Genomic DNA, 24600 nt, shown 5'->3' with positions numbered 1-24600 from the left:
ATGATCAACAAAAAACTCAAAAACTCAGTCATGGAGGTCTGTGGTTGTAAGACATCAGCAAACCGTCCATGGAAATTTAATCATATAATCCATTTTAATTTAGTTATGTCCTGAAAGGACAGACAGAATAGAATGTCAGATCCATTTCTGAACATGCTCAAAATTTATATAGAAGCTAACAAATTTGCATCAGTATGAACCCCAAATAAGGAGTATCTATAAAGCAGTAGACTACACATCCTATGCATGGGGATTGCAAATAGAAAAGACAGTAGGATAAGAAAAAAGAAGTCCATATACAAAGGTGTATACATGACGAAAAAGAAGTAATTCAGATGGTTCACTCTTTGATTTAAGATAGTGATTCCTGTCCTTTCTGTGTGTTTCACTCATCTCTGTGCCAGCTTCAGATAAGCTTCCCGTAAATCAAGGTTTCATCCCTAAGTTTCAGGTAAAGAAGATGTGATGTACAATCTAGAGAACACTGGCACAGTTTTGCACCTGGCGATTCTACCTATATCAGTAACTAATGTAATTCGTTAGGATACAGCTTTTCAGTGGTCCCTGAAGAATATGAATTTGCAAAGCACCTGGGAAAATTCCACAGAAAATAAGGTATTCAGGATCTCAGTGAACAGCTCAGTAGGGAAAGGACAGCAACCTTATTTGCAATCCTAAGTACAGAATTCTGAAACACAGCCAATTTTGTATTGTTATGTGCAGGAAGCTTCTCCTATAATACAGAGTGGCAGGGTTCCTTAACTTATTATTAACTTCATTTACTCCTTGCCAGAATGCATAAAAGCACATGAAATGAAGTGGTATATTCTTTCTGGTTAGATATGCAGAATCATCACTCCAAAATGCGGCTGACATATTCACAGATTGTAATGTATTATATGTTACAATTTCTTGTTAATATGTGAACTGTACAGAATATGAGTAGGAACCATGCATATTACTTGTATACAATTTTACATTTGCTTGTATTGACAGGCAGAAACATCTATTTCACACAGAAGGAGAAAGTGCACATTCAACAATCCAGCCACAAAAGAAAAGAAAGAACAAGAAAAAAAAAATTAAATTCTACTCCCTTCCAAACTGATTAACCAGGAATTTGCAATATATGTCATATACAAGAATTATAGGGGAACTGAGGTCAACTTTTGTTTTCAATTTGAGGACTGTGCCAAAATGAAAGGCTTTCCCAGTCTGTCTTACAGCATATTTTGGCAATGCACACCTACCCTCTTCATCTCCTGCTGCTATCACTCTGTGTAAAGCAATCAATTAAAAATAAATGATAAAGGCTTGCCAAGTACAGACAAAAGGGTTGTGCTGTGATAGCACATAAACAGAAGGAGGAATGAGTGATTTAAGCTAAGCAGGGTGTACTACATACAAAATAGAAAAGACACCTAATTCTCTTACCATGACTGCTGCATTTCCTATGGGAAGGACTTTCTGTTATTTTCTCTTAATTTCCCCATTAATGTATTGTTTTGAAAGTGAAAGACCAGGCACTGTAGAGGCGAGTTAAAATTGTGAGCCACTACTTTTGTCAAACCATGCCCTCCAACATGAAACCACACCCTCCAGCATTTCATGAATGAAAACTGGGACACATGTGGCCAAGCAACATCAGTGTATGGTCAAGATGGCAACTATTATTAATTCAGTGTGAACTGCTTTTGCACTTTGAACTTGGTTTGCACCAAATGAAGTAAACTGAAGAGAAAGGGGGAAGGAGAATAAATTGGAACATTTTAAAAGCAGCTGAAAAAGTGAGACAGAAGATTAATTGGAACTGTCCCTGCCAATTTGGTTATGTGAACAGGATGAGTAAAAGTAGCTGAAGACCTCTGGAACCTCAAGAAACCTCAAAACTTTGTGAAATTTGGCCTGAGATCTTACAAGGTCAATTGATGATGATCAGGGATCCACCCTGGAAGCAGGCCAAATAGGAATTTGCCAGGACCAAGCAAAAGTGCTGACAGCTCCCTCTCATGGCAATCATCACTGTCTGCATTCATGATCATGGGAAGACATTTACACAGAGTAATGGAATGCTGGGTTCATTATGTCTCCTTTTGTATGGGATGTATGGAGCTATTTTGTGATCCTTTGTCCCATCCAAAAATCTCCTCTCCCACTAGCTGTCAAGACCTAGGAGGGGGGCCTTCCTTCTACTGTCTTCTGGTGTGGAAGGGAAAGAGAAGAGGTAATTCATACAATTAAGATGTGGCTGCTCTGAGCTTCAAGGAAAAGGAGCCCTCATTTTTTCCTCATCCAAGATCAAGCCAGCTACTTTTTCATCATTTAGATTGCTGCCTTCTCTCTTCCCTCCCCATCCATAAGCAAAGCTGCAAGGGCTCCTCTGGGGCTTGACAGCTGCGGAGGTGGTGGTGGTTGGAAGAACACAAAACTACACAGGCAAAGTGTTACACTCTGCCTTCTTAATATAAGACTTCAGCCAAACACTTACAAGATGAAAATAATGAGGAGACTGACTTATTGTGGTCTTTTTAGAACAGAAGGAGACCCACATTGGAACTAATTACTGCTTACTTGCAAGAAACTTTGATGACAGGGTCACAAAATGCTTTTCAAGCTTATATAGGTTTACTCCACTATGTGAAGACTGTTGTGACTCATGTAGCAAAGCCATGCTTTACAAATTATTTAAATTATTTCCCCCTTCTTCTGATTGGTTTTCCCTGATTAAAATCACCATAATTTAAATGTTTAAATAAATCCATCATGCGCCAGGGTTCTCTTTTTCTTCTTCTAAAACATCATGGTTAGGGCCAGTGCAAGATTAATTTGATTATTTTCTCCCTTTAACTCTGAGACACTGATTTATCTAGGCAACAACTGGATTAAATTGTTCTCGTTTCTTTTTTATTCACTCAATGACGTATTTCCATTCAAGAGGCTGCAGTCTCATTCTCTGTGAATTCTGGTTACCTGCACCCATTCCATATTTCCCCTCTAAATAATCACATTACAATTGACCACATTTACTCAAATATTTATATCATCATAGGTGGTGTCTCCACAGGCCAGGATAATCCAGGAGCAATCCAGAATATCCTGACGATGGAGCTGCCCTGACTACCTACAGTTACCTGGATCACTCTATTCTGACGAGGGACGGTCATTCGCATGTGCGTCCTGCTGTACTGCCTGGTACATCTGCTGCAGCAGCAAGTCCTTCATTCTGAGGTCAGAACAAAGAGCCCAGTGTTGATCACATGGTTGGGTGCCTGTTCTGAGCTCAGATTCTTCCCCATCCCCAAACTGGGTGGCACAACAACATACATTTTAAACAGCCACCCATCACTGGAACCAAAAGCTCCAGATCTTCCAGAATGATATATTTCAGTCCGTTATAAGAGGGTTTGCACTGAACGGGCTGGATAGCTTACAGACTGTTTACACCAGACACAGAGATTGGGCCCTCCATCATTGAGACTCCTCTCCAAGAGGATGGGAGCAGAAGCTGTTTTGTTTGGCCCGTGTAGGCAGACTTTGTGAGTGATTTTACTGACCTAGGCCCAAATAATCTGGCAGTACTGAAGGTGTCAGGAATAAAACATGGTTATACCCAATACCTTGACCTCCCTTTTGAGAAAGTCCACTGACCACAATACAAATGGAAATTCCAGCTTAACTTCTTTGTGGTTGATGCTACAGTGTTCTTTACCGTACTTTAGAGATGGAAGAAGATTACAAAATGGGGAACTGAAGCAATTTATTTGAAGTGTCTCAGCAGTGTTTCTATTTTAGATTGGACCCTGAGTGGGGTCCAAAATGGATCCCAAATGGATTTGAAGCTTCTAGAATATAGAGTGCAGTGGTCCCTTTTGCAACAGAATCTGGAGTTGGCAGTCCTTGCCATAACATTAACTTGGGAGCTCTCCACACCATTACATTCTACTTTGCGCTTTGTTCCAAGGCTGGGTCAGAATAATAACAAGAGAAGCAATCCCTGCAGTGATGGCTATCTAAATCATTGTTGTTGATCACATCTATGTTCCACGGAGGGAGATGTAAGAGCCATAGGAAAAGTAGTTCCAGTAACTGACTGCATCTCAGAACAGAATCACAAAATGAGTGATTATATATTCACTACCCAGTTTGGTTTGGAGACTAGGTCCAGATTCTGGATAAGTTTTCAGAAGATGTTTGAGATGCTGAACTAATTATTTTAGATTAAGTGCTGAATTTATTACACTGAATGAGATGTGAAGCTGCAACTGCAGAAAGCTGCTGAAGGAAAGTTAAGTTTTACTACATTTCTCTAGCTGGTGGCTAGGTTTGCCGTAGGGTCGCCTCAATTTGGAAATGATTTGAAGGCAAACAATAAAAAACGACAAAGCTATTTTTGGAATTTTTAGATCCATGGTCCTTCTGAGAAAAATCTTATCTCTTTTCAAAAGATTTCAAAAGACTGAGTGTGAAGGAGATTTTAAAAAACATCTAAGGCACAATTTATACTGATTGCCATAAAAGCTGGGGGAGAAAAACAAAGGGAACATGACAATAAATTAGAATGCTGCATACTAGGTATATAGCACAAAAAATTATCCTAAAATGTGAAATTATTTTAAAAACAGGTATTGGATCGCCTGGAATCAGCTTCCAGAAAGGAATTCCTCCCATTTCTGGAAGCTAGTCAAAGGTGGATTGGAAAGTCTGTCTTTAACAGTAGTTAAACCAGTTCCTTTGGGATTTGGATAACCTGTTTAAAGAGTTAGCTATCTGTCAGTTCCTTGAAAATCTTCAGTTCTACAATTTTATACCCACATGCCAGTAATGCACCTTTCTGTTTGTATCCTATCAGAAATCTGCCCACGTTCCTTTCTTGGGGAGTGGGTGGGGGGAGATATACAGAATAAAATAAGAACACGTTGACCTTTTAAAAATAAAAGGCTGAATATAATGGGAATATCAGTACTAACAGAATACAAGTATTACAAAGAGAAAAATTTTAATAATATTTTTCATGCCTCAACACTATAATACACTTAAAAGGAGAGGGAGATAAAATCTATAGAATCTTGAAAGGGTGAGGAAAAATCCACAGTTTGCAATGTGTGTGTTTTGGTGAGGTTTCCTTTTCTTCAAAATAGATAAAAATGGAAAACTCACAGCTTGAAAAGAGTGGGACATACCAAGAGTATAATACATCAATTTCCCCCTGAAATTTTTCAGAGCTGGGAAAGTAAAGTCATTCTCTCTTTTCATTGTAAGTTCTGAACCTTACTTACAGCCAGTAGACAATATGTCCTTGTCTTCAGTCCAAATCAAGAAAGTGAAAGAGGGAGTGAGAGATCAGCGTTATTGTTAGGTAGGGGTGGGTGGCTGTGCATGTGTGTAAGAGAGAGAGAGAGAGAAAATGTGTTGGTGCACACATGCCATGTTTGCAATATGAATGTGCATTACTGGGTTTTAGACTGGCTCTAGGACCCCAAATGGTCCTCAGAAACTAACCAGAGAATCTTGAATGAGACAATCAATAATGGCACACATACACCTGATAAACAGCTATTAATCTTCCCAACAGTGCATGCCTAGAGATGAGCATTAGCAATGCCACTAGACATCGTGGTATGTGGACTGGTGCCAGTCTATGAGCTATTTACAACAAGTTTCCAAGAAAGCAAGAAACAGTTGTAACAAATGGGAATAAATATGATGCCAGTTTCTGGCACATGGGAAAAGAAAGCCTGCTGGCCTGTGAAAACAATTACCTTAAGAAGCACTGCTCTAGAGCTTACTCTCCATTCACACAACACACAAATGGGCAGCACACGGCCATATGCAGGTCGTCAGGGTTATCTTTATACCTGCTTCAGACTCCATCCCTACCCATCACACTACTAAAATACTTGTATTTATACTTGTTTAAGTCACACAGGACATATATTTCAGTGGCATCACATCAATGGAGGGGGTTGCAACTGACGGTACACCCAAATGTACATGTGGGAACTGGAATAGATTCTGTGCTTGTGCACAGAAAAAATAACTTGATATTAGAGCCATAATATCGGTGCATAAAGTTCAAAAACTTGGGTAGGGAAAGTAATAACATGGGGGAAATGGCTAATTTATTAAATCCTTTTGTGGTGGAGTGTTTCTATGTGCTCAAAATAAGTGCTCACTAGGGCAAATTGTTAGAAGGGTATTACATCTACAGCTCATCACTACAAAATGTTCCTCATTGAACACAGTGGGACTTAGTTTCAAGTATCACGTCAGCTCACTGTTAAGCCTCATATGTAAAAACAGCCTTATTCTATCTAGTTTGAGAGGCATTGCCATAATCAACTTTTTTTAAGCCAACAAATTCTCACCTTAGTGTTTTCACTTAGCAATTTATTCTTATATATTAAATTCTTATAAATTGTTAAATTCCTATAAATGAAATTATTCTTATAAAATAAATAAATAAATAAAATAAGATTATTCTTATAATTTTGCTACATATCATTGCACCCAAAACCGCACATAAAATCTACAGCATAACCATGATAAAATGACAAGACTGAATGCAGGCTGTTAGTTGAATTCATTTCCAACTGAAAAAGTTAGTCATGACATACGCCATGACTAACTTCTCCCATATTTTTCAAAAGATGTTCAATGAACTTCTGATTTCATTAGTCCATTCATTCACTGCTTGTAAATCTCATCACTAGTGTGACCTCCACATAGTTAGGTGAGGAATTACAGCTTGTTTCCCAGAATCCTGAATGTTGTCCAGAATCCTATTGGGGAGTTATGAATGTGTAACCTAGAGTTAGGCATTTATAATAGTTCTGTATTCACAATCCCTACATATTCTCTAGTTTAGAGCACACATGGGGATTGTGAAACTCCCCCAATCGTTAACAGGAAGTAGTTGCTACAAATGGTGGGGGTCATTTCCCCTGTCCCTCAAGAAATAGCTGACTGACTGTCCACCCTCCCATGTGAGTGATCTCCTGCAAAGGGGGAATTGTGACAGGGACCCTAATTCTACCTTCACATCAAGATTGCTCACAGGAGGGAATGGGAACATCAGTCAGCTGCTTCCGGAGTAACAGGGAAACAATCCCCCTGTCAGTTGCAACGGTTGCTTCCTGGTAAGTGGGGATTTGGGGGTCAGAGGCCAAGCTGAGATTCATTGCACAGCTGCATAACTACGGTTACTACCATCTGTAACTGCCCAATAAGATTTTGGCCACTCTCTTCCACATAGTTTACCAGTGACTTTGATTGACTGATTGACTGACTGATTGATTTCATAACCTGCCTCTTTTCCAAATAGCTGAAGACAACTATGTGTCTCTCTTTCCCCCACTTTCTCCCCATAACAACCCTAAGAGCTTTATCACACTAGCAAGATCATGCGGGGAAAAGGGAATTAAACGTGATTTTAAAAAGTACATTCAAATTTTAAATACACTAGAGCAGTGATGGCGAACCTATGGCACGCGTGCCAGAGGTGGCACTCAGAGCCCTGTCTGTGGGCACACATGCTGTAGCCCTTGCACAAAGTTTGCTAGAGTTTCTTACTAGAAAGCCAGAGGGACGTGGCACTTTGCAATAAATAAGTGGGGTCTGGGTTGGAGTTTGGGCACTCGGTCTGTAAAAGGTTCACCATCACTGCACTAGAGACTACATGAGGGAAAACAAACACAACTGAATCCAGGTAAGACAAAGGGATTTGCAATAGGGACCCCTAATCCGGGAACGGAGTTATGCCAGCCAGTTCTGGATGGGTCACACTTTCCCTGAAGGACTCTGTCTGCAGTTTGGGGGTGCTCCTTGACTCGTCTCTTCAGCTGACAGCTCAGGTGGATGTGTGACTGGTCAGGAGCACTTGCTATCAACTTCGGCTCATACGTCAGCTACGGCCCTTCCTGGAGCCGGGAGACCTTGAAACAGTAGTACATGCACTGGTAACCTCTTGGCTTCACATCTGTAACATGCTATACATGGGGCTACCCTCGTGCCAAGTTCAGAAACTTCAATTGGTACGAAATATGGCAGCCAGGTTGGCAACGGGCACACCCAGAACTGCCCATATTACACCAGTTCCAAAATCTCTCCACTGACTGCCCATCAGTTTCCAGGCAAAGTACAAGGTGTTGGTTTTAACCTTTAAAACCCTATATGGCTTGGGTCCTGACTACTTGCGGGAGCGCCTACTTCCATATAATCCTCCTCGCACACTTCGGTCTTCTGGTAAGAACCTGCTACAATCTAAGAAGACCGGACTTTCAGTGGTGACCCTGAGGACCTTCTCATCAGCTGCTCAAAGACTCTGGAACGACCTGCCGGACGAGATCCGCCATATCACCCCCATGGAAGACTTTAAAAAGGCTATTAAGATGGATCTCTTCCGGCAGGCCTTTCCAGGCTAGACTAGATTCATTAGACTGCCTCCTCCCTCTATCGATACCAATACTGGAATCTGGGTGACATACTCGTCCCTGTTCTTCCCCTTCCTCTAGAGGAAGACTATTTCTCCTATTTCCTCTAGAGGAATTTTCTGCTCCTATTTGGGCTGGCAATGGAGTGGGTTGGGGTCATGGAGTGTGCTTGCCGCATCTCTGGGACGAGCAGCTCTGGGGCAGCCCCAATCCGCCCTTTTGGAGTAGTCTGTTTTGCCTCTTAGTAACATCTGAATTTTGTCAGTAGTTAACTACTTGTTTGTCATTTATACAAATAGTCTCTCTCTCTCTTTCATACACACAAAACATACACCTACTGAACTGAGAGCTAGTGCTGGATCTGTAGGTGGGAATCCAAGTATAGGCATGCACTCGACATGAAACACATTTCACTGTACCCTGGTCCATCAATACAATAATGCAACTGGAAGCACAGACTGACTAGACAGAGCAAAAATCACAGGCTGTGCTTGATGTCACTTTCCAGCATACATATTATTTCAGCTTTGAATGCTTCCCATCCAGTTCAAGAGTAACTGTGCAGAATTTTATTATAGGAGTCAGTAATATTCTAGTTACCACTGCACTGTGAATAAATTATATGCATAATGTAAAGGCTTTTTAGGTACAATTTGATTGTTGGCCTCCAATGGTAAACTGCGAGGATACAGTCAGAAGCACTAATTCTACAGCCATTGTTACTGTTATTACCTAGCATTTATCTGTGCTAAGAATACAGAAAAACAGGGACCCATAGCTAGACAGGCATGCATTTACTACATGGGCAAGAAAAGATTTATGGTGCAGAAATCAAGGCCTGATAGAATTTTAAGTACTGACATATGGATGGGAAATAATTATATTTACATATGCCATGCATATTATCCAAGTCCAACCTGTTCTAATACTATCCAAACCCAAGTGCCTGCAGAGTATCCCTTTTCCTTACTGAATGTTTAATGTGTGACATTCTGGAGACTAGGCAAAAATTTCCAGCCATTCAGGAGAACTAATCATTTTGCCATTTTTGTCACAAAAACCAGTTAACAGACCCACAGACAATAACCAAGATTTAACAGAGCAAAACTCTCTATAGACTGCCTTCTTGAGTAGAGTAAGTACAGACTACTGAAACATATATGAAAATTCTCATAGCAAAATTATTCAACAAAGAAAAATGTATTGAAATCTTGTTTTACTCTATTCCAGGATTAGGAAATAAGGTTTCCTTAATAATACTGCATCAAATGAAAAAAAAGTGCAAATTGAAATTGAAACCTAATGGAGAGGAATCTAGTTTCAGTGGTTCCCAATTCTGAATGGACAGGTGACACTGGACTTATTTCCATAAGCCTCAGCAGTCTTGCCAAAGATGACTGGTGTCAGAGATTCTGGAGATCCAACATTATCTGGGGGCAGAAACTGGGAAACACAGTTATAGATTAACAGCTGACAAATTTGCTATGTCTTTAAAGAATTTAAACCCATTCTGACAATTTATGTTCTCCCCATTAATTATATATTGCTGATGTTATAACCCATTACAAACAGTGCTTCAACCATTATAGCTTTTTTGTCTTTGCTCTCTTAAAAGAATGGACAAGTGATACAGCCAGGCTAATATAACAACCAAGAGAAACATTTTGGGACCCTGAATTTATGACAACACCTGAAGAACCTATAACCCATTAGGGGACTATTCAAGGCTGTAGTGATGTTTTCTGAAAACAGTGGTATGTAATCAGAACAGCCTACATTCAGGTTTGATATGTTCCATCAAAGTAAAGAATTAGCATACTTTACCAGTAGATTCAGAATCCACATTCATGTAAACAGCTGTGCTTGCCTTTCAGGGTTATTAAGCTATTTGAAACACATTAGGCACAAAGGTCAATGAGCTAAAATGAATTAGAAATCCTAACAGGGTGACATGGCTTTTACGTTATGCTATCCTGTAAAGTGTAATGATGCTGTATAATAATAGTAATAATAAGCCTCACTACCACCATAAAAACAGGGTTGATGTGTCAGAATGAGTGATGATAAAACATTGTCTTAAGAAAAAAACCTAAGTGGGGAAAAAAGTTACAACTAATACTTCCCTGAGAGCTAAGTGCAAATGTTATAAATTGGGTCTAGGCACATCTCTCTAAAGAATCTTGGAATCTGTCAGTAAAATACATTTTTGCCTACCAAGAGATGAGAAATGCTTTGGGTAAAAGGAAAAAAAGAGATCAATATGAAGAGTTACTTTTTAGGAGAACAAAAGTGTTAAAAGAAAGTATATGTTATATGAAAAGACACTAAAGCACCTTGATGCTGCGGTTTCAAGCCATCAAAATAATACATTAAACTGTAGGTGCAGCATTGATAATTTTGTAAGAAATGCACAATTGTTTATATTGCTTCAAATATTTATTTTCCACTGGCAACTCCTTCTATTTTTCCTTCCTTTCTTTGGGCAGATAGCCTATTTAGTATGAACTGAGACAGAAATACATTGAGACTTGGTATCCCTTGGTTTCAAGAGACACCCCCCATAATGGGTATTCAAATTTATTTCTATACAATGACATAGTAAAATGGTATCCCTTATACAAAATGGCAAAATCAAGGTTTGACTTTGAAATGTAAAATATATCTTTTCAAGCCATGGGCAGTTGAATCCATGCAGAATCCATGGACATGGAGGGCCGACTTAATCTTATACTATAGAACTGTTGTGAAAATTCTATCCGCCTCTTTAATTCTCATCTGCCCTGCTTTCCTAACCATGTGGGATTATTTGGTATGACACCATTGTGGTGTGTATTTTCTTATATTCACAGGTGGCAACTAAAGCCATAAAATGGGCAAAGGAACATGTACAATGTATAATTCCACACACTATGGAAATAGTTAAGAATTCAACATACAGATCCCCCATCTTACCAACTTTACTATCACAGTTTCCCCCTTAATAACACAGTTGATAAAGACTCTAGGAGTGAAGCTCCTTTTTACACTCACCTCACATCTGCCCATTGCCCCTTTCCTCCCTGGTCACTGACTAGCTGTAAGTTTTTAAGCAGCATTAACACTGGAAAAATAGGGAAGTAGACCTGGAGAGATGCAGAATTTTAGTGTCAGGTTGCAGCAGCATGTCTGCAATAGGCAATACAATAAACCTTAAGCTTGGAAAGATAGTGATTCTACTCTAGCTGATCCTACTGTAGCTGTGTGGACCTACAACAGGCAAAGTAAACAGCAGCTACTTCTAGAATCCTACTATGAGTGAACAGCAAAATAGAGAGAAAAGGGAGGGTAGATTAATCTGCTTCATCAACTGTCCTCAAAATATTTCCTTTTTAAAAGCACAGCTTTATATGTCTGTCCACAAAATGAAAATGCAGGATGATGAAAGAAAAAGACATTCTTCAATGCATTCTGGAAGAAGCATCCAAGTGGTCTCTAGAAGGGTTAAATGTTTTTATTTACTTATACAAGGCTTACTTGACCTGGTTATTTCATTTTACATGTGCATATTGTTAATTACAATTAGAAAGGTTTTCTGAAACATCTTGAGATGCTCTTCTTTTCTGCATTGTAGGACACTATCCGTATTTTTTCCATGCTAATTCTGCCTCTGGTACCATTTTTTTAAATTAAAGGAGTAATGCCTATGAATACATCTACTTCATTAAATAAGGTCTAACTGTAAATATTCAGTTTTTGCCCTTACATGTATGTACATAAAAAGCAAAAGATGACCAAATACATTTTAAACAATTGGCAGGTAATGTCTGGTGATAGGAGGCCACACCTCTGAGCCTGCAGGACCGGAGCAGAGCATTGAGGACAGTGGGGCTTAGAGGTGTCTCATTCACGGGGTGACCATGAATCAAAGTCAAAGGCAATTAACAGAAACTTGAAACAGGACTGTCAAGTGGATAAATGGAATCATTAAACACAATTAGTAAAGGTGAACCACCACACAGCTGCAGTTAAGCAACCTTGTCTGTTAAACCTGCTAGTCTTTTCCCCATAGAATTAATTTATTGGTATCTGGCTAAATTTAGTTGCTAGTTGAGAACGCATTGTTTAGTTGAGAGTGATTTATAACAAACAAGCAAACTGATTACAAGCAATGCCAGCTTTATTAGGAATATGTCCATTCTTTTCTTTAGCATTATCAAGGCACTGAGATTAAAACTGAAAGAACACTGAAATCTTATAACAGATTATTTAATCTGTAAATTGCATTTCTACTACATTTTTCTAATCTAACTGAGAATATAGGGCTTCTAAAGAACAGAGAATATAGGGCTTCTAAAAATTTGGTGCATCTACAAGTAATGAACACTTTCCTGGGAGTAAACCCCACTGCAACAACTATGGTTAGACTTTAAATTAAGTTGATTTTGTATGCTGTTTCCCCTCTAGTAGTCAGAAACTTTAAAAAGCTTAGAGAAAGATAGATGCAGCTTCTGTTAACATTTATTCCTAAAAACTGCAGAAAAACATTTGGGGCAAAACAGACTGGCAGTAGGAGCCAGGTTGGAGGTGGCATCCAAATGCGTTTAGATGCCACATGCATTTCACCAGGAAGCCACACAGCTGACCACACGTGTGGCAGCTTTATGGCGTTTTGGCGGCACAGAGTTTAGACATGCCGTGCTGCCAAAATGCTAAAAAGCCACGGTGGCAAGAGCACCCTTTTTCCACTCCAAAAAGAAGTGGCATTCTGCAGCTTCTTTTTGGGCTGGAAAAATGCCAGATCAGGGCCGCAGTGTGCCATTGTTTTGGCCATTGTCTCTAGAATTCCAAACCTGAGGAGATTCCATGCAGCTGGAATGCACAAAACATTTGCTTCTCTTCCCAAATAGTAATGAACTATAAGAAACTATGAAAATAAAATTAACTGAAGGATGAAACCAATGGTGCAAATGCAAAAACAGCCACATCACTAATTCTCTAGCAGTCATTGTAGAAGCATTTTTTTCTTTCTTTAGGCTTCTTTTCTCAGTGTTCACCTGCTTGCTACTCTCTTCATGCTCTGTTATCTCTTCAGCTCATATTCTGGAGTCATTCCAACTGCTCATTCCTCTTTCCCTCATATTTTTGTCTTCCTTCCTTACCATACTACATATCTAATCTGGGCCAAAGCAAATAGGACACATATCTTCTTTAGGAAGCTTCGGGAGAGCTGTCAGACTGAACCAAAAGGGATCAACACTGAGGTCAAAGTATTCTTCAATGCTTAAAAACTGAGTAGGAAGTTGTATGGGTTGGTATTTTTGATGTTCTCCCACCAGCACCAAGGATGATCCATATTTCTTTAAATATGCCCTCTTCAGAAGCATGAATCTAGACTCCTCCATATACATTCTGCCCCTACATCCCAAAACATGTCTAAATGAGCAGTTTCTCAAGATCCCTTTAAAATACCATGCTTTAAAGCATTACATGAAAATACACTCACTCAAAACAAAACAAAAAAAGAAAAAGAAAAGAAAAGAAAGAAAAGTGGGAGATCACCAAAAGTGTACAATAATACACTCTGTTTCAGAGTTAAGGTACTGGCAGTATTTGAAAGTTGTACAGTTTAGAAACAATTATCCCCAAATAGAAGACATTCTCTGCCAATAACTCAGCAGATTTTGGTAATTATGAAAAGGTGCTGTTTTATTTGTTATCATTTTATTTTCACTGCCAGGCATGAGGAGAGGTGCTTGTGGGATATTCTACTTTATTTTCTAACACAACTTGGTTGGCACTGGGTACTGTGCTTCTTGACATATAGGATGGGTTGCTGTATCATATAGTACTCTGCTTGAGGCAGTAAAGTCTCAAGCTACCCCTGCCAAGTTAGTACTAGATTTTCACAGGATAAATATGCTTAATCTGTAGAGCTAATTCAAACAAAAACTGTTTACAGACACCATTTCTGGCCAGGCTAATGCCTACTGTCATGGGGGGGGGAGGTTTACCAGTGAGAACTAGGATATGTGGAAACACTGGTAGGGATGGCCAATTATCTTCTCTCTCTGTGTGTGTATGTGATTTTGGCAATACTATTTTGAGCTACACTAGCTAAAAAAATAGCTTGTGGTTGCTGTTGACTGTACATTATAATGCCCGTTCACACTGATATTTGTCTGTGTAAAAGTTCTCTTCAAAGGGAGCCACATTGTCCATTGGTACTGAAAGAATGTAGTGTGTGTCTTGCAACAATCTGATCCTACAACAAATATTCTACTACTAATAAAATAATATATTAGCGAGTGAGAAGAACAAACCAAACCTGTCCACAACGTTGGAGGAATCTATCAAGCAAATCTACTGAAACAACTGAATTTCAAGCATTTTATGTCATGTGTCACAAGTCAGCCATGAACCATTTGTACACATGAACAAAAGATATATCCAAATATCAGTGTATTCAATGTCTTGCAGAAGTATTCAAACCCTGTCCCTTGATTTTTATTTTTTTTTACAACTGAAGTGAATTCAACTGGCATTGTTGCCACTTGATATATATCAAAATACCCAACACTATGAAAGTGCAAAATATTTTTATCATGGCACATTTATTAAGTAAACATAAGTCCTTAGTCCAGCACTCAAACCATTGCACCAGCACCACACTGGCTCTTATCAGTGGGTGACTGGGTGATCCTCACTCAGTCACTGAGTTTCAGCAGACAGCCTTCTATTGACAGAACCATGGTTCAATCCCAGGTTGGAACACAATGACATGTAGGAAAGTCAAAGAGGCTAGTGTGAATACTTGTGCAAGGCCCTGTTCTTATATGCAATAAAATGTTTGATCAAGCAAATGGAGATCCACACGAAATTGAAATCACATGAATCTATTAGATGTTCTTGTGTAACACTTTAAAGCATGATATACATAAGAACATATTAAATGGACATATTACATATACAGTAGACCCATATCTGCACTGCACTTCTGGTGTTTGTCAAGTGATGTGACTTTGCACTAGAATATGTAGATGATGATGATGCACTCTCCCATCTGTTTCCATCCATTTTCTCCTTATTCCAGATATTAGACATTTTGGTCTAAATCACACACAGTATTTTTGAAGGAGAACTGCACAAGTGGTGTTCCTTTGATTTTTCTAATTGAGCAAGCAGCAATATATTTGTTCATGTTCTTCGTAGGCACGTTATGGCTTGTGCATCTTATTATACAACTGGATCTACAACCTGTTGCTTAACCAGGTACATACCTGAAAAGTGTGTGTGATTGCTCCTTTGTGTATAGTTCAGAACTAGATGTTGGGAATCACAGTATCATTTTCTCTTGTGGAATGATACACTCGTCCCTCCATATTTGTGGCTTTGGCTTTTGTAGCTTTGATTATTCATGGATTTTATTAATATATTTTCTCTAGGAATATCTAGGTCCTCCAGTGCAACTCTATGGTAAACATTAACCAAAAGTCACACTGAAAGACCTAGATATTACTAGAGAGAACACTTCACTAGATATCTGTAGCTCCTCCAGCGCAATTCTATGGTCAATGTCTGGCAGATGTTGATCACAGAGTTGCACTGGAGGACCTAAAGATTCCTAGAGAGGTGTTCTCTCAAGTAAAAACAGTGTTTTTGGTTTTTGCAGTTTTTTCACATTCACAGGGGTCCTGTGTCCCCAATCTCAGCAAATGTGGAGGGACAAGTGTACTTTTAAATACCAGATAGTTAGTTGTGTGGCAATACCAGGATCCATGGCTGTCTATACATCATTCATGTATATTCACAAAGACAGTTTTTAAGAGAGGGATTAGATGCCTACATACACACACACACACACACACACACACACACTGCTCAGGCTTAATTCAGTAGACTTATAGTCCAAATAACACCCCTATGTGGTATAAAAGAGATACTAAGGCAGCTATCTGAACATCATATAAGGACTTTTTTATTTTCAAAAATCTAATTTTAGCAGCACTATTCCATCAGAGTAGTGGCACTGCTATTATTCAAAAGGATTGCAAGTCCTGCTCCTGCAATCTGCTTTGAGAACCAAATGAAGGGAATTTATCTTGTGTGACCTGAGATGCCCAAATATATGTGTTCCCAATCAACTCCACCCAGGGAAAGAATCTGGTCAGAGTTACCTTGGCAATGCACAATTTCAAATATTTTAAATTAGCTTCTACTTTTAAAATGAAATTTGAATAAGGAGAGGAAAAACAAAGAGCTCTCTCTCTCTCTCGCTCTCTCTGGTTCTCTTTTTAAAATAAAAGCCTTTTGGAACCATAGATATATACATTCTTTCAGAGGTTATCATACAGTGACCATACAAGGAAGGTTTTGTACAAAGATTTGTCTTCCAAGGGAATCCTGCACTTGGAATCCCAACATGTTAATGAGCACGATAAGTAAGTCTAGAAGGTCTTGGGGCTCATTTTCAGCCCCAGTGACCCTGTGAAAGCTGCACAGATGGATAAAAGATGCAAAACAAAACACACAAACCCACAAACAATAAAGACAAAACAAAACTGGAGGTGGCCAGACACCTTCTTCTAGTTTTGAAAAAAAGTGTATTTTTTTAATGACAATCTCTGCAGAGTCCCCTCCAACCTATTTTAAAACCTCTGTCAATTATCTTGGATCAGAGATTCACACTCCTTTTTTACCAGGAAAGAGGAAATCTAGGGAGAGTCTGCAGGAGTTTGTGTGCTGCAAAAAATGCACGGGAAGCTACGTCTTGGATTCAAATCAGTCTTACGTTTATGTGGTTCAAGAATTATCTGAGAGAACGTGACCTCTTAGAACACACCCTACACTCTGCTATAGAGATAGTAGATGCACCCTCTCAGACCTGTTTGTCCACTACTGAGTTTGGAAATTTCTTTTAAGTAATTCATTATGTAACTTGTTATAAAGCCCCCAAAAGACTCTCCCCCCCCCCATAGCACACAATAAAACCTTACCTTTTAGTTCTTTTTGAGGCTAGTGGGGGAGATAGAAAGTAAGAAAGTAGTCTAAACATTTGGGGGGGGGGAAATCTCCTCTAAATGCTTTTCCCAAAAGTAATAAGAAAATATAACAATTACACATTACCCATAACATTAACCATATTACCAGTTGTTGCACTGTTTGGAAAAGGAGCACTATTATGCCATATAACCCCAGAAAGTAGTGTGTTACAGGTAACATCATTATTAGAAGCATGTTGTTTGCAAGCTCAGAACTAACATTAATGATCTCACTGAAGCAGCCTTAGATGGCTCAAAAATTCTCTGGAACACATTTTCTGAAGTGGCTTCCCACCAATAATTTGAACGCTTATCCAGAATGATGATACTTTATACCATTTTAGACAATCCAGCCAGAGAAACTATATGTAAGTTTAGTAAAACTTCTAAAGAATAATAAAAAGGAGGGAAGTGACATTTATAAAGATATGCAATTTCTGGCAAGATAAAGCCTCATTGCAAACAGCAGGATGCTAGAAAAATAAAATTGCCACACATGAAATATTTAGCATACACTGTAGAAACAATTATAGAAGAACACATGCTTTGTTATGAGACACTTTTACAGCCAGCCCACCTTCTTTACTAAAATAATTCCAGAATGCAAAGTAGGAAAATGAATGCAACTAAATTAAAAACAAACTGACACAAATGAATAGCTGTACAATTTACATAGCTAATTACAGACTAATAAATAACTGCTTGGTCACCTGTAGTGACTGAGAATTGTCTCCAGGAAAGTACCCAAAGAAAAGGTTGCAAAAGTCATTTATTTCCTTTATTTTAGACCACTGACTCATATACTGTAGGTATGTGAGTCCCAGTAAGAAAGAAAATGCACACAGACAAAGCATAATGTATTGCATTGTGCACACACTGCCAAACACATGGGTGATGCTATACATACACTCTTACTCTGTCAAATAGCAGTTTTGTGTTAATGAGAGACAAATCTGGTTCCTGGCCATCTTCCATGCAACAAGTGATCAACTCTGTCTGACTGCTGGCCACATTTTCCTCACATGCAACAGCTGTTGTACATGAGGTTTTTTGAATCAGTGCCTATGTTATTTATTTATGTATTTATCTACTGAATGTGTATTTCAATTGAACCATAAATTGCACTGGGAGTGCATGAGACATTCAGGGTTTGTTTGGTTTTTTGGTCCTATTTTCCCACGCTTCAAATAAACCAAGTTTACACGCCCTGCTACCAAAGGAAATCCTATCACAAACATCCAGTTACACACACCTTATGTTATGTTTCACAGAAGATTTCTTTTCAATTTTTATAAAATATAGTTTGGGGGCAGGGAGGTGGTCAAGTAGGGGAAGATCAATTGCTCTGTTTGGAGAAAGAAACACAGAAAACCCAAAGACACCTTCTGAAATCAATGTGCTAAGATGTTTAATATACTAAAAGAACTCTCTCTTTATTTGACATTCTAATTTTTAAGTTATAACACAGTAATCCTGGGCAAACTTATTTGGGAACTGGGCAAGGTGAACACAGTGGGATTTTTCTTCTGAGCAGACATACACAGTATTTCACAACATGGATGCAATACTGCATACACTTATATGGTAGTAAGCCTTACTCAAGTCAATGAGGGGTTTTTATTTACTAGACATGCATATACATACAATTGCAGTATTTTATATTTACCACCATTAGATATTATAAAAATATCTAGATCTTAAAAAATGAAGCTAAAAACAAATCAGTTACACCCCAAGCCCAAACGTATTTATTTGGAAGTAAGACCAATTGGTATCCACAAGTCAAACATACAAGTAAATGTTTGCAGTTGAAATAAATAAATATAAATATAGCTGGGGCAGGCTTTTCATAGTTAAATTTCCATGTACCAGTAAAGACTTCAATTCATGTACCTGCATCTGATGAAAGCTCTATTCAAAGCAACAAAAAGCCAACCGAGTTTTTTAAGTATAGCCCTTTGAATCCATCTCACTCAAAAATAAATCAATCAATAGATCTTCCAGCTGCTAACAGCTTCATAATATATACAGTAAAAACTTTCTAAGCATTACAGCTTAAAGCAGATTTCCGGAATAACCCTAGCTACAGTTTGAAAAAGCTTGAGCAGATTCATATTTAGTCAAGCTTAGGAAAAACCTATTTAATTACATTGTCGGAAATAAGGGCTCTGGAATTATAAATCCTTGGTGCTTGAGGTTTTGTTTACTTACCCTAAAACAAAAGTGTTAAGAATAACAAATAATAATAATAATTCTAAGAAAAGAAACAAAAACCTTTGCAATTTCTACAAAGATATTTTGCAAACATTCTTTACTTGAGGCATGAGCTTTAAAAAATGGAACGTGCTCTCAAGGAATCCTAATTAAATCAATCTAAATATCATTTTAATACAGATTGGATTTTGGCATTTTCACCTACATATGCTAGAACTGTACCCTATGAGAACAACAAAAAAATGATTTTAAATGGAGAATGAATCTGAATTATTGCCTCCAACTTGTTGGATTTTCTTTCTGTTAACAGTCTACCCATGGCACTTATTTAAGGCTATAACTGTACAAAGAACAGACTCAATCCTTCGATTACAAACTACTAAGAGACAGCCAGTTTTAGTAATTCATTGACTTAAAATATAAATTATTTAATTATGTATTAAATGCAATTCCTTTTTGATAGAATAAAAATTCAAAATATATGTGGATACCTTACATATTTTAATTGCTTGGTGATAAGCTTGATAGCTAAGTTCTGATAAAGCAATATTACTATTATTGCTGTTTGGGTCTTCTCTGCCAGTACTCAAACCAGTTTTACCCATCAGTGGGGAAAATATACAAATTTCTGTCATTTTTATTGGGCTATTAGTTGTAGAGACCTTTTTAAAAAAGAGCCATATGTAATTAAAGAAACATCAGCTGATAGCAGAAAATGATTTCAAAAGCTCTTTTCAAATAATAAAAAAGAGAAATACTTCATTCTTTTAGTAATGAAAACACACTGTCACAAAGTTGCTAGTGCCACAAAGTGGCAACTGTGTGTGTAAAACTGAGCAAAACATGATTTGAAATGGTGCCATTCACGTTGCTTCGCTGAGGTTGCTTTTGGATGAGTATGACATTCAGCCACTATAGCCTTCACTGTAATGTCTGAATTTATTAAAACATGGGCTTTGGAATAGATACTATGAGTACAGTATGACCATCAGTAGTTGCTGCTGTCATCAGTTCATTCAACATGCCATTCCTTATTTACCCTTTTAATTTCAGTTGAACAGTTTAAACCTACCACCTTTTTTGTATGTATCTGACTGGTAACATAAAAAGTGTTTACATTTAAAAGTCCATTAACCAAACTCCCCATTAAGTGTAACTAGTACTCTAGAGAACAATACAAACCTTTCTCAAGCAAGCAAAAGCATGTCAGTACTGTCTCTGGTACGTTTTGTGAATGGAAAGATCTTGCTTTAAATGTAAATATAAAAGGATTATGGAACAAATAAAACCTAAGGTAAGAAACATATTTCTAGGGTGGGGATCCCCCTTCCGGTTATGGCAGGGAAGATGATAACTTTGCAGCACTAAATAAGCCAAACAACAGACAACCTGAGCATCACCAAAGTAGAAAATTCTCAGAGAAGAAGCAGTTTTCATTTCAAATTGATTTTATGGTGTGTTTGTGTTTCGATCAAATCCATCTGGAGCTGGAGTATATATGAAGTAGCATTCTCTCTGTCCCTAAGAGAATACTGCATTAAGTGAGGAGAGAGAGAGAAATGGAAGAGGACAGAGAAAGATGTAAATGCACAAATGCATGGTACACCTGGTATGCCAGCTTGTTCAAATACAGAAAAGGCTCCTTCAGCCACTATTACTATTGTTTGAACTGCCTTCTCTGGGAAAGGGAGGGTGTCAGGCCCCTGACTGTAATGAAGGCTAAAAGCAGCAAGGAGACACAAAATGAAGGAGAATGAAAAAGGAAAACAAAAATGTGTATTTGGACGGCTGGAGAGGTGGTATAGAGATAAGTGCTGAGAGACGTCCAAAGGGGACTGGAGCATCCCAGAGTGGAAAGGATGATCATTGGCATCGACATGACTAGAGTAAGGCAGCTACAAAGCTTGCAGAAACAGGGTATTGTGGGAATTGGGCTTCCCCCATATATACACTCCAAGGATTCTCCACTTCAATAGCTATGACTTCTTAAAGCCACAGTACTCCAAAACGGATAGCCCTCCGGAAGAATTATCTTGTCTGGTGTTACGCATTTTTAAAAATTCCAAAATGTTTGTTCAAATGACAGAAGGCACTGCATGTTGCAACTACTGCTCCCCTCAAAACATACCATCTGTATATACCTTTGCATTACTGAATCATGGGAAACCTTGATTAATACCTGACTGTTTACCATTTCCCCCCACAGCTTCACCTTATTTTCATTCATGAAACTGAACTCATCAATAGTGCAAAGAACCATTTTCTTTATTTGATGACAGGCAGTGCAAATATCTCTTTGCTAGTTCTTACACTTACACTGAACTGTCACTACAAATGTGATTACTCCCAGGATTTCTTTGTATTTATTAAATGTTGCCATCAACAGCATTTAAACAAAAAGGGAAACAATGCAAAACCAGGAAGGTAATCAGAATTTTGCAGGTTATTTATTCATTTATTTGGTTAGGACTCTATCTAAGCTGCTGTCATACATTACTGTATGCGACCCTTGGCTCCAAAAGGAATTTAAATTTCTGTGGGATTCCCAGATTTCTTCACTTCCAAAAGATGCGTTGTTAGAATCTTGTAAGCAGAAAGCGTAACGTATTTTGCTATGTGTTGTGCCGTATCTATAGTCCACCCAAAATCACACCCTGTTCAGCTAAAATATTTGGAAAAACTCCTTTTCACACATGAAAACAAAGCAAAAAAATTGGCTGTGAATAAAAAGGATCCCAGCCCTGTCTCCTGAATTAATTCGTTTGAAATAATAACTGTGTTTCCAGCTCCATGCTAACAGTCACTGCAGCTGAACTGCCAGAGAAAGGCCATCTGAAAGTGTGTGTATATGTGCCTTAAAATCAACTTTTGGCGACCTCATGAATTCCACTGGGTTTTCTTAGACAAGGGATACTCAGAGGTGGTTTCCTTCCTCCGAAACATAGCCTACAGCACTTGGTATTCATTGAGGTATTAACTAGGGTTGATCCTGCTTAGCTTCCAAAGAAAGACAGGCTAGCCTTGAACTGTATTTAAGACACTGAACTGGAAGAAGGGTGGGGCAGAATTAAATTTCCCAGACACTTTTTTACTCCTCTGGCTGTGACTGTGAGGAGCGCTGAAGAAGAAAACAAGTCCCCCATTATTTCAAGGTCTGTGTCTCAAGGTGTTTAGATGCTTGTAACTGCCACTAGCTCAGTGGGTTGCCCTGGGATAGGCTGCGTTCCCAATGGGCAGAAGTACTATTATGAGACACTTGTGGGTGAGATGTTGCACACAGAGCCCACCTCCTCAAGGTCACTGAGTCTCCTCAGATGTCCCTTTTATTATTATTATTATTAAATTTTATTTATAAGATGCTGTAGGTTTAAACAGCGCTGTACATAAAAATAGAATAAAATGAAATGAAATAATCCTACTTTGCTCACCAGTCACTAAAAAGGTTGAAATCACGAGCTTTCTCTGCCAGTCCAAATGTGTGTATGAATCTGCTTCAGCTTATAGGGACTGAAAGGAAGCATTCCCTTCAGGCAAATTGTCTCAGACTCAGCCTTCATTCCTGTGACAGGGACTCAATAGAAACAGACCCACTAGAGCCAGGGTGGCATAGTGGTTTGCATCCTGGACTACAACTCCTGGAGGCCAGGGTTTGATTCCCAGCTCGGGCATGGAAACCCCAGGGGTGACCTTGAGCCAAGTCACACTCTCTCAGCCTCAGAGGATGGCAATGGCAAACCTCCTCTGAACCAATCTTGCCAGGAAAACTTCGTGATAAGTCGAAAAGGACTTGCAGGCACCCAGAAACACTAAAGCCAGAAAGAGCAGAGGAAGTCAGCACTGGAAGACAAAGAGGGGCTGCATCCACACTGGAGAAATAACCCGATTTGGCACCGCTTTAACTTGTTGTCTGGCTCAAGGCTATGGAATTCTGGGAGTTGGGGTTTGTTCCGCCCTGGGCCGCACAACAAACCCCAACTCCCAGAATTCCATAGCCTTGAGCCAGATAAGAGTCACAGCGCTGCCAAACCGGGTTAATTTCTCCAGTGTGGATGCATCCCTTGAGGACACACACACACACAAAGAAGCCTGGCGCCCCGCACACACCTTGCCGCCGCAACCTCCTCTTCTTGAGGCCAAAGATGCGGACCTTGGAGAAGATGTCCACCAGGTTGCCGTTGCAGAGCCCCCGGTTCTTGCTGGGGCTGTTGCGCCTCCTGCTGGCCGAGGGCCGGTCCCAGTGCTGCAAGTCCCGCGCCTGGCGCTTCTGACGGATCAAGCCGCTGGCGATGGCCGCAGCCATGGCCGCCTCTCTCTCTCTGTGTCTCCCTCTCCCAGTCGCGGGGGGACCCTTCCTGGGGCTGCGGGGGAACACTGGGGTCGTGTGCTGATGGCTCAGCCGAGGAGGGGACCCATGGCCCTGGAAAGGGGGGGGGGGTCACCGCATGGAGGAAGCAGCAGCAGCCAAGATGGGGATGGAGATGTTGATGCTGCTATTAGCGGCTCTTTCTCTAAGCGGTCCTCAGTGCCCGGCTCATGCCCGCTTCTCCCTCAGTTTCCTCCACTGCTTCCTCCTCCTCCTCCTCCTCTTCTTCCTCTTCCTCCTCAAGGCTGCCGTCCAGTGCCTCGGAAAGCAGCAGCAGCAGCATCTGGAAAGCCCGCGCTTCGGCTCCGGAGCGGCCGCCTTAAGCACCAGCGCTTCGGTCCCACCCCAGACACACACTCACACACTCTCTCTCTCACACACACACCCCACACTCACACAAAAGCGCGCTCCTCCAGCCCGAGAGCGCGCCCACTCCCCCCTTTGAGGCACCACCTGAGGGAAGAAGGGATGTGGAGTGAGTGGTGCCTCAAAGGGGTGGCGAGGGAAGCAGGCAGAAGGGCTGGGCAGGGAGGGGGGGGCCCAAGCCACAACCCGATGATGATGATGCCAAGGAGGA

At 39.7% G+C, this 24600-nt stretch overlaps 1 protein-coding gene across 3 annotated transcripts in view; it reads right to left on the bottom strand.

Moving 5' to 3' along the window:
- Positions 1-24600, bottom strand: part of FGF14 (fibroblast growth factor 14) — a 363780-nt gene that overhangs the window by 86291 nt on the left and 252889 nt on the right. Inside the window, exon 1 of one of the 3 annotated variants that reach the window (XM_042460632.1) lies at positions 23765-24138. The exons of the other annotated variants lie outside the window; for them this stretch is intronic. Within the exon in view, the coding sequence (XP_042316566.1) occupies positions 23765-23960 (196 nt within the window). The 5' untranslated portion in view covers positions 23961-24138. Of the gene's footprint in view, positions 1-23764; positions 24139-24600 lie in introns of those variants that run through there. 3 annotated transcript variants of the gene reach the window in all.

This window comes from Sceloporus undulatus, chromosome 3, assembly GCF_019175285.1.
Source record: "Sceloporus undulatus isolate JIND9_A2432 ecotype Alabama chromosome 3, SceUnd_v1.1, whole genome shotgun sequence".
Taxonomy (NCBI): domain Eukaryota; kingdom Metazoa; phylum Chordata; class Lepidosauria; order Squamata; family Phrynosomatidae; genus Sceloporus; species Sceloporus undulatus.
Note: the sequence above shows the minus strand (reverse complement) of the source record. Positions and strands in the feature narration are given on the sequence as shown.